Genomic DNA, 13,330 nt, shown 5'->3' on the forward strand with positions numbered 1-13,330 from the left:
TTACAAAATGTATGACACAAACTTATTACCCTACGTTCAGTATACTATTATTTGACCTTCTGGTATTTGCACTTTTCCAAGAACTATGCTAAAAATAAAAGGCAGAGGAAACCAATCACTTCTTGCCTCCAAATGGTGTCATACTCACCTATATTTAATTTATTTACAAACTCAAATATCTGTTATTTTCAAGGCTGTGAATTATACCAAATGACTTAGAAAAAGAAAAGCCAAAGCTTAATTTGTTAGTGAAACAAGGCCTTTCTTGAAATTCCTGTAAACTTTCATTCTGCAAAGCAACTCATCCACATTAAAATGGTCAAAAAGGACTTCATTTAATTAGTGATATGTAGACTTTTGCATAGAAAAAGGTTACAAAGTAATGCATAGAAGACTAGGTACAGTAATTTTTAAAACAAATATTTAAAAGTATAATTTTGCATAATGTTTAACATTCTCATAATGTTTATTGCTTTCTCCACACAGCAGAGAAATGAAGTGCATAATAATACATGCTGTGTCTTTGTCTTTCAAACATAAAATCTCATGTGCTCAATTTCAAAGTATTAAGAGATTATTTTGTCGTTAAACAAAACAAGAACAACAAAACCAAAACACATTATGTAGCACTAGTCTAGGCATGGACAAAAATAATTTATGTACATCCCATTGAATACATTCATCTTGATTTGGGATCAAATGCAATCAATCACAAGCCTAACAACGGACGTTTAAAAATTGTGGCTTTTCTCTTACCATCGTTCTCTCCCTGCCTCATCACTTCCAGAAATGCAACTTCTTACCAAAAGGTGACAACAGATTTTACATGTTATTGGGATGAAATCAAGAAGATAAATATGTAAAAATTGTCCAAATGATACAGAATAAATTAAACTTTTACAACTGGAGAGTTTTCAAGTTGGCATCAGTCAGATAGCCTCTGGTGGGCACATAGTAAGCAACTGCTTCTAGGTACAACCTATAAATGCATGGTTTATATAAAGAAGCACCACGTTTTGAGCCATGAAAGAAAATGCCTGGGGGTTTGCAGGCAGGGCAGAAATGCTTGTTAATCTGAGCACTGATGTAATAATTGCTTACACGAATGCATTGCTAAATGTCACCACTTGGCAAGTCTGTACAAAGAAAGCAAACTAAGATAAAACTAGGACTTTCAACTTGAAAATTATTTTCAGCAATCCTTTTGGACAATAAAAACCTGCTGGTTTCAACAGAGTGCTCTTCTCCTGGGTTGTACTAAAGTATCTGCAGCCTAATGCAGGGCTTCAGTCCCTTATCCTTTCTTAACCCAACCTCTACACTCTTCTCTACTTGTGCAATGCTGTATGTTCAAAAGAAAACTTTACTAGCTCAGGCACTTATGAAACACAAATATTTTTTCCCATCTAGTTGCAAGAGAATTGAGTCAGGTCATTTTTCTTCCCCAATTCAGACATCCTGATGCACTGCTGAATGGTATGGTCCATATATTTTCCAGGAAACTTCTAAATGGAAACAAGTGTGAAGTTTTCAAAAGTTGCTGATGTCAAGTTACCAAATCGCCTTAAACCAAAACAGAGAAAAAAAAAAAAAGATAATACCACATTTCCACTTGTGAGGTTTGCGTCTCAAACAGCTTGACTGTTCTCTGTGGGTCTGCAGACATCTCTATGGCTACTTCCAGGGTTGCAGAGGTTTTAAGCTGACTCGGAAATGAAGGACATTCAGTTGCTACCGCGAGGAGTTCCGTGAAAACTTAAAAAGCTCCTACTTCTGTGCCCCAGGGTCGATAAGGTTTACTGTTTGTCCCACCGCCCGTCTGCTGAGGGCTGGACGTGGCTGATACCGACAAGGGCGGGCTGATGGCTGTGGCAGCTGCCACGGCGGCAGCTGCGTTTGGGGGGAGCATGGGGAACGCCCCGGCGAAGGACAGAGGGAAGCTGTGCGCAGCTGCGGTGGCTGCGGCCGCGGCCGCGTGGACGGTGGCGGAGAGGGACAGCAGAGACGTGGAGAGAGGCGGCACGCAGGGGGCGACGCTGCCCGTCGCGGGCATCCGCAGGGCGGAATCCGCGTGGGCGAACGTGGCGGTGAGGAGGGCGGAGCCGTGGGCAGGAGGCACTTCCGAAGTGGTGGACAGGCGACAGGGCGTGGACTCCGAGGCGTGGAGTCCGTTGGGCTGGAGCAGGGCTGCCGGGAGGTGGTGGAAGGCCGCCGCCCAGTGGTGCGGGTGCAGCGGGTGATGGTGGTGGGCCAGAGAGGAGGTCATGGCCGCCGCCTCCCGCTGCGAGGCGCACGAGCTGAGGTGCGAGACCAGGCGCATGCGCAGGGGGTCGGAGGAGTCCAGGCCTTCCACGGAGCTCAGGTACCTCGCCACTTCCGTTAGGCACTCCCGGAAGCCGATGCTCATGAAGTCCATGGCAAGGGCGTGCGCGTCAAAGTAGCCTAAAAGGGGGTTCGAGCACAGTGCGGGCCAGCAGAGGCAGCGAGGGAGACAGAATGATAACCGTTACGAAGGGTCACCACCAACTACGTTCCACCCTCTTCTTCAGAGATTTAAGTACAACTAGCGATCCTCCCTGAAGATGTTGCCAGCTATTTATGGCCGTAATTTTTGCAGCCGTTAAGAAAGTGTACTTTGCAATTCACATGTGTGACAATTCTGGTAGTGCTATACACTACAGCTGTTCTTGCAACCAAATATCACAGTGGGGGGGGGGTGGAATTAAGAACATCTGTGTTTCAAACACTTCCAGGAAAAAAAAATGGTGTCCCTCTTGTATGGTGGGACAGTGAAATTCTCTAGTAAACTTTTGCACGGCTATTACAGAGGACCCGTCTCTCTGTCTCTGTCACATGAGTTAGAGATTAAAGGGTTTATCGGAAACATCCTCACTCTCTCGGCATTTGTAGCAGAGACGTGAAAAGCATACAAGCAGATTGAGGACTTGGTTAGAAATGTGCTAGAACTGCTTAATAAAGTCATGCATGCTTCGTGCCTCATGGTTGTTTTTTTTTTTATCGACAAAATGAAAACGCCATTCTTTGTATGAAAAAAATTTAAAGAAAGCAAAATGATTTTTTAAAATGTGGCTATTCCCACCATACCACACACAAATATGAACAGGTTATATAGTGTGCTGATTTTCAATTAGCCTGGTTGCAGGCTCCTCAAAGGTATAGTATTTTGAGTTTTTTGTCATTGTGCTGTTTCCCTTCAAGGCCAGTTTGTTGTAGTGTTTTAGTAGGACCCTCATAAATGGTGATCTATAAAATATGGCATTTTTTCTAATAAAAAATTCCATTCACACACACACAAAATGTGGCTACTAATTTGAGGGTCAGGTTTTTCTATCAGGTAATATGAGGCTCCTTGGCTGACATGAGGTTACTATAACTCCTAGCTTTCCTGAAGTTCAAATATAAATTTCTTTCATTGGTTAGCTTAGTTTAAGTTTTTTCTGGCATTTATTCAAGAAAAAAAATGTATGTTAATTATGTCAGTGTGTATGCATGTACCCCTACACATAAGGTTATTATCATAAAAATGGCTACAGTCCATCACATTTATGAGAATCTCTTTTCATCCAAAGATAATACATTAGATAGAAAATAATAACATCTGACTAGAATCAGTGCCCATTTAGGGCATTCCCCCATCAGAGATTTGGGGAAATGTCACCATTTTGAATTAGTGACCTCTAGTATGTACAAACATATCTTTCTCAGATTTTTTTTCTCATTTGCAAGTTTTTTTTTAAAAACAATTTTTAAAATTTAGTTTACTCACTTTGGGGATGTGTGTATATATAAATGACAAATTCAAACAAGGTTATTTTCATCTAAGGCATTTACTGTATTTCTTTTTTGTTTTTGTAGATCAAAGTATCACCTGTTTCATTTATCATCTATTAACATTTAAACTAACTTATTCTATAGTTTGACTTTGGAAAAATAGTAGTCCTATTTGGAAAAAAACAGTATTCAAAGTCCAAGAGCTAGAATTCCAACAGAAACTTGGAAGTCCCAAAAAAGAAATTTTGGAGAAAATATATACATTAAGATAGTAACAACACAAAGCTGACATAAGAGAATATCAGGAAATGTGGAAAATAAGCAACAAAAATCGTTATTATCACAGGCCTTCAGCACAGTTAGCAATAAAGCCTCTGACATTAGGAGGTAAAGTTCTTCCTGAAGAAGATGCCTCCAAAGAAAGATTTCACATTAAATGTCCTTAGGGTTCTCTGTAAGGCTTTGCAGACTTCTGACTTCCATGAGAGAAGGGAGGTAATCATCAGAATAGACAAAGTCCAGAAATCCAGAGGGATCTAGAAATTTAGGTTACTCTAAATCTTCTCTAGAAACTACTGCCTTAGCAAAACAGACTAAAGAATAGATCAAAAGAATTGAACCCCAAGAGCTTCCAAGAATTTTTCATGACTAGGCACAAAGTAATTGAAATTGGTGATTTGCTGGCTATATGTTGTTGCACATGGCTCAGTTCTCTGTTGCATCTTAAGGCATATAAATTATATAATTCCTATTCTATTGCTGAATGCAGAGGGAAACGATGATGAGCAGCTGTTTCCTGTGACTGGATCTTTGGCCAAAAATAACAGCAGAGGGGTCCACGCCACTTCCATCACTGCTCTATGGGCTTTAAGTGACTAAACTCACAATATTGTGAAGTAAACACTCTCCCTGTCCTCATTTTATAGATGAAGAAACTGGGCTTCAGAGAAGGTTAGTAACTTATCCAGGGTCACAGAGCTTTAAAAAAAAAAAAATATAGCAGAGCCAGGATTTGAAACCAGGCAACCTAACCGCAGAGTCTCTGCCCTTCGCCAGTACATTCTGAGGCCCCATAGCTGCTGTGAGTCTAACAATTTGCGCCCACACTGCCAGCCCCCCCTCCCCCGAAGGCCCACACATTCTCTGGTGAGGTGACCTCTCTAATGACCGGGCAGTCAGGCGACTTGTATGGAACTTGCTCGCAAACGTCTGTTCACAGACTATTTTGGGACGGATTTTTAGGACTGTTCAGGTAGCCGAGAATAGCAACCAAGATGGAACTTCATTTTTATACTAAGGCATAAGAACAATATTACTCTTTAGAAGTATAGCTCATGCCAACTATTTGAAACGCGGATAAAAATTCTTAGCTTTACAGCTAACAGTGCCAAGAGAGGTAAAGCAATCAAACCCCTTTCCCCTGCAGCATCTCTAACTCAGTCAGTCTCCTAATATCTTTGGGTGGCACGTGTAGAGACAGAATCTTGGGGCTGCAGGGGCCCTTGAGAATTCAATGCTGCTAGTACAGGCCTCCCCATGTCACTTAGCACCTCTGTCTCAGTTTAAAGGTGGGGGCACAGGCTAAGCTGGGTTGGATCTGGCATCTACAATTTCATCCAGTTCTCTACCATGTAAGAATATTTGCATGCTTTGCAGAGGGTTACATTTTAATGAGAAGAAATCACAATTCCATATCCCATTCAGTATGTTCATTCATGCAGGACGGTTCCTTGAGCAGGGACAACAGCGGGTAAGTCACACTGAGTGTGAAGGCATCCCTTTACTAAGATCACCCTCCACCTGACACAGGTAGAAAGATGGTGATGCTCAGAGCTGATGTTCCCCAGGTCCTCAGCTGGAGTTAAATACTGAAATACTTGGGCACCGATTGGTAAACAGCTATTTCTCTCCTTGCCCTGCTTCCGCTCTGATCTAGGGAAGACTCTGGTGCTCTGCAATAAAAGGCCAATGCCGAATAGACAGAAGCCTCTAGGGTGTAGCTGCAGGACTTCGTCTTTGTGGTACCCTCTCCTCAGCCAGTTATCAATTAATATAGACCAGCACCCTTGGCTAAGATGAATACCGAAGGCCTTCTGGAGGGTGAAAAGGACACAAAGGGCAAAATCAAGTCTGATATGTGAGAAGTAAGATAACGAAATCTGAATGAATCAGCATTCAGGATCTCACATCCATTTACACCACGAAGTGAGGGTCCGTCCCTGAGTGCCCTGGGCTGTTCTTCCCTAAATCACTATCTGGTACAGAAGACATCTCTCCATGGCACGGGGCCAGGGCACCTGCTCCTGTTTGCTCTCTTCAGGAATGACTTGCATCAGTGGTTTCCAGGACAGAGACTCACTACCTGCACTTCAAATGCTCTGTGTGGTCTAAATCCAAGACCAATCAGACTCTGAAAACAACAATGAAAATTCACTTCTTTTGGAATAGCTGCTTGATACTGAGTCCTAGCCTTGATTTAATGGGTGGAGGGGAGGACGGTGGGGGAGGGAAAGAAGAAGAGAAAAAGCTTGCCTCTAACCTCCTGTTTATGTTTGGATGTTTGTGTGTTTGTTTTGTCTTTGGTACAAATTCCAGCATGCACTTCTGAAAGTCCCAAACAAATCTCTGACCAGGCTGCTATGAATGAAGCCTTACTCCCACAGTACTATGAAAGCAAACACAAGCCCAGGGTCAAGTGCTTCTTTTGTTCCAGAAGTTCTTTCCCACGAGTTCAATCCTGCCATTAGCATTGATTTCCACGGCTTTAATCTGGGACCTCCTATCTCAGCTTGTTAAAGAACTGTTCAACTATGACTTCCTTACAATCTTAAGGAGAAAAAAATGAAAAGAGAAAGGCAGAAAGCAGGGGAGGAATGAAGTCACCAACTTACCTTTACCCCCAGTTGCCTGCAGCATCTTTAAGTGATCTACTGTCATTTGAAGGATTTCAGCTTTTTCTAACTTTGCAGATCCCTGAATAAACAAATAATGAAGTCTCATAAATCCTATGGAAACAAATTTGGAACAATTTATCCTGAATGTTCATTTTCCCTCACACTAAGAAATTCTCAATTTAATTTTTTCACAGAAAAAAAATGAACTCCTTCCAAATTTCACATGAAGACACTAATTATGATACACCTAGTGACAGATATTTGCCATTTTAACTCTTAAAGAATAAAAGGCGTGATAAGTAATTTTTAATTACAAAAACGATTACACTAAGCCACTCCACGCAAACTATAACAACTGCAGAATTCTCAAACTTTGCATCAATCTCTGCCCTGGTTAATAATACACTTTATTAGGCGATATGTGATAGTCTTCCCCGGTGGCTCAGGCGGTAAAGAATCCACCTGCAAGGCAGGAGACCCAGGTTCGATTCCTGGGTGGGGAAGATCACCTGGCGGAGGGCATGGCTACCCACTCCAGTATTTTTGCCTAGAGAATTCCATGGACAGAGGAGCCTGGCGAGCTACAATTGATGGGTTCACAGAGTTGGACATGACTGAGCATCTAACACTATAGGGCAACTGACACTTAAGTCTGGATCAGTTGAATCCAAATCTGGAGGAAAAGGAGACAGGATCTCAGCAAATTATTGTTAAAAACATATTTTTCAAAAATAGAATTCTAAGATGCTTTTAAGGTAATTCATACTACACTACTGTAAGTAGAACCCAAAGTGCAAAAAGAGACTTTCAAAGTTTTTTTCCCCAATAACTACCAGCAGGTGTCACTGTAAATTCCAAGATCATAAACAAGGAAGCATAATCTACCTCTTTTATCTAGTAAGCAGCAAAAATGCTTAAGGATATCTGAACGCTTTAAAACGGCTCTTAATAAAACTGTCTTGGAAATATATTTTATGCCCATTCCCCCACTTTAAGGCACCTCTGGAAACCAACTGGAATACAAATGTGCCACTTTAAGCTGTCTCAGAGGGCTGTGGGTGGCTTCTAATTTCTTGGAAGAGCTAAATAATTAAATCAGTATGTTTTCTTGAAAAGGAAACTGAAGTTTATTTCAGGTTCCTATGCTTTACTTGTTTTGTGAAAATTGTCAGCACCCAGTACATGCTGAGAGTGCCAGAGTTATTTAAACTGCTCGAAAGAACACTCTTCTAATCATACTGTGACAGAGCCAGCTCACCAGGGTTGGTGGCCAAGCTCAGCAAATGGGAAAGCCTGTGTTTATGGTAACCAACTGCCAAACTACTGAGGTCTGCTTTTAAGGTTTGTTTTAAGTCGACAGTTAAGGGGGAAAAAAAAAAATCTAACAACCCTCCCTCCTCCCCCAAAAATCACCGAACTGTTCCTCGTAACTGTAGACATTTCAGTACAGAAAGTAAAAAAGGTCATTGATTACTGATATTTTCATTTTCAGCATATTGTGGGAAAGGCTACTAATCAAAACTACAACTTGCCCATTATATTTAGCTTATCAGTTTTAGCATACAGAGTGGGTGCCTTTTTTCTTTGAAAAATGTATAATCAATAACATACGACACCTTGTACTTCTGTCCATGTTCAATTTTTCCATGAAGATGAACAGGAGTTTCAGTGAAAGTGACTAATAACAAAACTGCAGTTTCTGGATAATTTCCAAGGACTTTGTGGGGCTTGCTTTATAATGTCTGTGGTTCATGAAACAACAAAGTGGAATAAACAAACAGTGGATGTCTTATATCCTATTTGAAGTTAATTGAAAGTATAACATCTTCAACAAGGGTATGATGCCATGCTGTTTGAAAGATGCTGTTAGAAATCTGATCGTCAACCATGGAGGCCGAGGGAAAACCACAACTTTTCCAAAATGACAGAGGAAGATTTAAACATTTGGCTTCCTACTCTCTCAAGTGTGCAAAATATTTTTTCCTTTTTCTTTCTTTTTTTTTTGGTAAAGAAATACTTGAATTCTGAAAAGGGGAATTTATGGCTAGTTTGATTTTTACCAAACTTTCACAATATGCCTCAAAATAAACATGATTCTATTAACCCAGGGATTAAAAATGAAACCAAGTGGTTTGGTAAATAAATTTTGTTAGTACTATTATTTAGGAAATAGAACGAGAGATGTTACTTCCTCGGCTTTGGCTATTTTTTTTTTAATTAAAAGAGCTTACTTGAAAGAATAATTAAAAATAGTTTGAGACAAAAATGAAATTTCACGTAGATATCTTTTTTTTTTTTTTAAGAAGACTACTACATACAGCTCAGTTTTAAACCACTACTGGTATTCATAGAAAGAACAGAGAAAGCATGAACATGTTACCCTGAAGGGGAAAATAAGCTAGAGAATGGAAATGTTTTTCAACTTCATGATGGATTATGTTTTTAATAGTTTTGCCACAACAAAGCATTTTATTGAAATAGCTGCTGTGTGCCAGATCAGGGCACATACACCATTATTTTAATGAGCTTTAACAAGAACCCACATTCCCAGATGAGAGAATCAGATTTTTTGAGCTCTTTGGTGGGATGGTCAGGGGTGGGGGCAGCTTACTTGTTTTTCAAAAGCGGTTGGCACCAGTCGTCTCAACTCAGATAAACTGTTATTTATCCGATCTCGACGCCTTTTCTCTATTATCTATCCCCGAAAAGCAAAACAACAACAAAAGTTTATGAATACACAGATGATAAAATGATTCATAATGGAAAAATACAACTGCTACACGTTAGGCAGGATTACAGGAAACAAAAAGAAAAAAAAAAAAGAATCACATACCCCTCTCCTTTTCTTTCTTGCCATAATCTGAGATGTTGTTGTTGGCGAATTCGACCTAATCACAGAGCTAGTACTTTGCCTACGAGATAAGAAGAGTTTGTCAGGTGCTGTATGAACACCACAATTGTTTCTTCTGGGTGCTTGAAGGCACCCATGAAATAATTCAGAGAGAGAGCATAGTTCAGATCAGTGTTATTTTATTCTTAATTCTTATTCTTAACAAACTTTGCTTTCAGCCCTTTCATATCTTTTCAGGAAAGAATCATGCCATTTTTTTTCTTTTAATGAGTAATCCAGATGCCAAATCTACTGGCAGAAAACATCTCTAAACTTTTATTGGTCTCCCAATGAAATACTTATGGGCAGTCAGGGTGAGAAGTTAGATATTAGTACTTCCTAGTTCCACTCATAAATGTTTCTTAAAAGTCAGCTAATCTCTAATAACATCCCTCCTCCTCCCTAAGGTCAGACCCACTAAACAAAGCAATGCTATTGTAAAATAAAGGCCATGTTTAGCAGTATTATCAAACAGATATACAGTCACTGTATGTCAAACTGCTGTCCCTAGATGCAGTCTTTAAGATAAACAGAAGTTATCTATTTCAAAACTCCAATTAGTCATACAGGAGGAAAAAAAAAGACAAATTCAATGTTTTCTGCTTCAATTTTCCAAAAGAATGACCCCAGATTAAATATGCCAGTAACAGAAAAATTAGATCAACTATTAGGTGAATATTTACTTTGAAAATAAAACTCTAGGTGAGTATCTCTCAGCCTTCAATTTAAGCTTAAAACTCTGTAACCCATCTTGAGTTTGCTAATGAAAAAATATTTTGTATCAAAAGTTCAATCAAATCACTGCACTGTCACATAATTTTTATGATGCATTCTAGTTGGTATCTGTTTCTCGTCATAATTCATGGATACTCTGCTTTTTCATGTTCTCAAATTCTCCAGGTTCCTGTTATTTGTTCTTTCATTTTAGAAATGTTGCGCACACCAGGTTCTTATTACCTCACCTTCTCACTTCTGGATCTTATTTCTGAATTAACTGTTCCCCTCATTCCCACTCCTTCTCAACTGGTTTCACCTTTCACACATCTTTTGTTTTCGGATCTTTTTTTTTTTTTTAAGATGACACAACAACACTTTAATAATTATAAGATACTTTGGAAACAATATTTCAAGTAAATATCTTTGCATTTGCTGATTCCAGGCTAAGGTCTGTACATGTTAGAATAATGTTGAAAGAAAACCAGTTTTCCAAAGGTAGAAAGAATTTTACTCTTGAGTGACAGCTGCAGATAAATAATTAAGGTGCTTCTGGGGATGCCAATTAGAAGCAATTATCATTTGACCCGCCTTGGCACTAAAACGCCTCCATAACCCCCTCTGTCACTGCAGAGTTGAGGTCTGGCTTCTGTGATCACGACCCCGATCTTTTCCAGACTTAGGAACAAGCAGTCAGAGAGAGGATGCCCGAAAGACTTGTCACTCACACCTCCGTCAACCAAATTACACTCGACCAACCTGGAAATCTCAACCTACTTAGCCTTGCCATCGCTAATTGCTTTAATTTCTCCAAAAAGCAAGTCATCTTTTAGCGTCTTTAAATATTAAAACAATCCCCCCCCCCCTTCGCCTGGCCCATTTTGAAAGTGCTCCCCAGTACAGTTTCGGTGGCGGGGGCGTCGCGGGTCGCCCGGACTTCCCAGTCCGCGTGCCCAACGCTGACAGCCGGGGGACCCTTCGCCAGCCCCTGCAACACTTTCAGCCGCGTCCCCCGTCTTCTCGCCCCACCCCTCGAGTGCAAACCCACATGCCTCGCCCCACCCCAACACGCGCTCCGCGAGCGCCCACCACTCAGAAGTATTCCAGGAAAAACTTTCCCCCGCTCGGCTGGAAGGCGGCGGAGAAGAACCTCCGGATGTCCAACGAGCCGCTGGTACACAAAGCTCCCCGATGCCTCGGGCTCCGGACAGCTCCCGCCGAGCCCGCGCTCACCCCGAGTAATTGTTCTCGCTCCCCACGTCGATGGTCTCGTCCATGTCGCTCTCAGAGGTCGTCTCCTCGCAAGGGCGCTTCATCGCGGAGAAGACCGCGCGGGGCGCAGCCGGGCCGGAGCCACGGACGCCGAGCGGGACGCAGCGCCCTCCCTGCCTGCCTCCTCCCGCCCGCCCTCCCTGGGCCCCGGCAGGCGCGGCTCCGGCGGCGGCGCGGTCAGCTCCTCGCGGCTCTTTCCCACGCCGCAGCCCAGCTCGGCCGCAAGAGCCGGCGCCGGCCACGCCTCCCTCCCCGCGCGGGCGGGGCCCCCTCGGCCACCACCCGCGCGCAGGCCCCCGCCCGCTCCGCCGGGCACCGCCTCCCCGGGGCCAGCGTGACCTGGGATTGGCTGAGGTGGAGGGGCGGGGCCGCGCTGGCCAATGCAGGCCGCGGAGCTCGGGCTTGAGGCGTGGGAACGCGGCCGCGCCTCGGCGGCCCGGGAGCTGAGCGCGGGTGGGGAGGCGCCGCGGCGAGCGGGAGCGCGAAGTTGCTAACCCTAGATAGGGAGGCGCGCGGACGTGGGCACGGGCGCCGGCGCGGGCGCGGCGGGGGCGGGCCGGCGAGGGGCGGGCCCTGGACCTCGGGTTTTGCGCTCCTCCGCACTCCGCCGTCTGCTCGTGAAGTTTCAGCCCTGTGTTTAAAGAATAACCCCAAGCGCGTGGCTGAGTGTGAGCGAACGTGTGTGACGTCGGGAGGCGCCGTGGCTTAACCGAACCGCCCCACTCGACTGTCCCTTGTCTGGACCAAAACTGCTGACTGATTGACCCTGGCGGTCACATTTGCCCTCTGGGGTTTTTGGAAACCCTAAATCAAAGTTGCTTTTCTCCCAGGCAACTAGCACGGCTGCTTCCGCGGCCTCTGGGCCGAGAACAGATAAGGACGCGAGTTTCTCCGACCAGGTACTTAAAACCGCTGGCGGTCGGAGGGTCTGAGAGACAGGCCACCAAACGATTTTCGATTTGCTCTGAATCAGTTCTTTGTATTTGGCCACCCGGGCTGTAGGTTGTAGATAATAGATCCCGCTGAGTACACCTTGGGTCGGAGTTGTGTCTACTCTGGTGACAGGAAGGACTAGAGCAATGATGCGGGTATTTTAGGACACGTTTAGTAGTTTTTCCAAGTTCGAGTTTTTCGGGCTTGGATGATCCAGATAGTTGCAATTCTCCACACTCCCTGGTTTGGGTAGTCACAGCGGTAGAGTTAATTAGAATCCCTACGTGAAAGAAAAGAAGAAAAATCAGGCTTGGCAATTTGTTTTCTAAAAGACGAATTCGTGTCCAGTTTTTTTGTGCATTGGACAGCGTGGGTTGTATACCATTCTAGATGGGCCCTCAAACGTTTTCAAGCTGCTCTTTCTCTCCATGATCTGAAGTAGTATCTCTGGAACCGGCGGCTACGCGGATGTGTCTGCGAGGGCAGCCGGAGTCGGTTTGCCAGCCCGGCCGCAGCGATACCGGGAGGCGGGCGCCGGGTCGGTCCGGGTCAAGCCGAGACTGCAGTCACCGCGTCCGGCAGCTCTGTGCTAAGTGTGGAAAAGCCTCTGAGAAAGAGGCGTCAATCAATCGCCAGAAGCCTGCGCCACGGACGGATTCTTATTTTTCTGGGGATCTGCTTAGGGTGTCCCTCTCACACTGCATTCTCTTTGCTCACACAAGACCGGCGCGGGGCGGGGAGGAGAAAGGGAAGGGACGCGACTTGAGAAGGCCGATCCCGGGCGGGAGCTGGGCAGGCGGAGAGCGAGAAGGACCTGCAGTCCGCGGGTTAAGCC

At 43.8% G+C, this 13,330-nt stretch overlaps 1 protein-coding gene and 1 long non-coding RNA gene across 3 annotated transcripts in view; one reads left to right on the plus strand and one right to left on the minus strand.

The window, feature by feature from the left end:
* The window catches only part of LOC133048092 (uncharacterized), a 178,455-nt gene that overhangs the window by 36,927 nt on the left and 128,198 nt on the right, over positions 1 to 13,330 (plus strand). The gene's annotated exons all lie outside the window — the stretch shown is intronic.
* Positions 315 to 11,666, minus strand: HEY2 (hes related family bHLH transcription factor with YRPW motif 2). Of its 2 annotated transcripts, XM_061131674.1 has the most exons (5): positions 11,524 to 11,666; positions 9,520 to 9,598; positions 9,298 to 9,381; positions 6,684 to 6,765; positions 315 to 2,442 (listed from the first exon to the last, which is right to left on the minus strand). In XM_061131674.1, exons 1-5 carry the CDS (start codon positions 11,604 to 11,606, stop codon positions 1,757 to 1,759), a joined length of 1,014 nt encoding a protein of 337 aa, XP_060987657.1. In that variant the 5' UTR covers positions 11,607 to 11,666; the 3' UTR covers positions 315 to 1,756. The 2 variants fall into 2 exon arrangements, with proteins under 2 accessions (XP_060987657.1, XP_060987658.1); XM_061131675.1 differs by lacking the exon at positions 9,298 to 9,381.

Source organism: Dama dama, chromosome 28, assembly GCF_033118175.1.
Source record: "Dama dama isolate Ldn47 chromosome 28, ASM3311817v1, whole genome shotgun sequence".
NCBI lineage: Eukaryota > Metazoa > Chordata > Mammalia > Artiodactyla > Cervidae > Dama > Dama dama.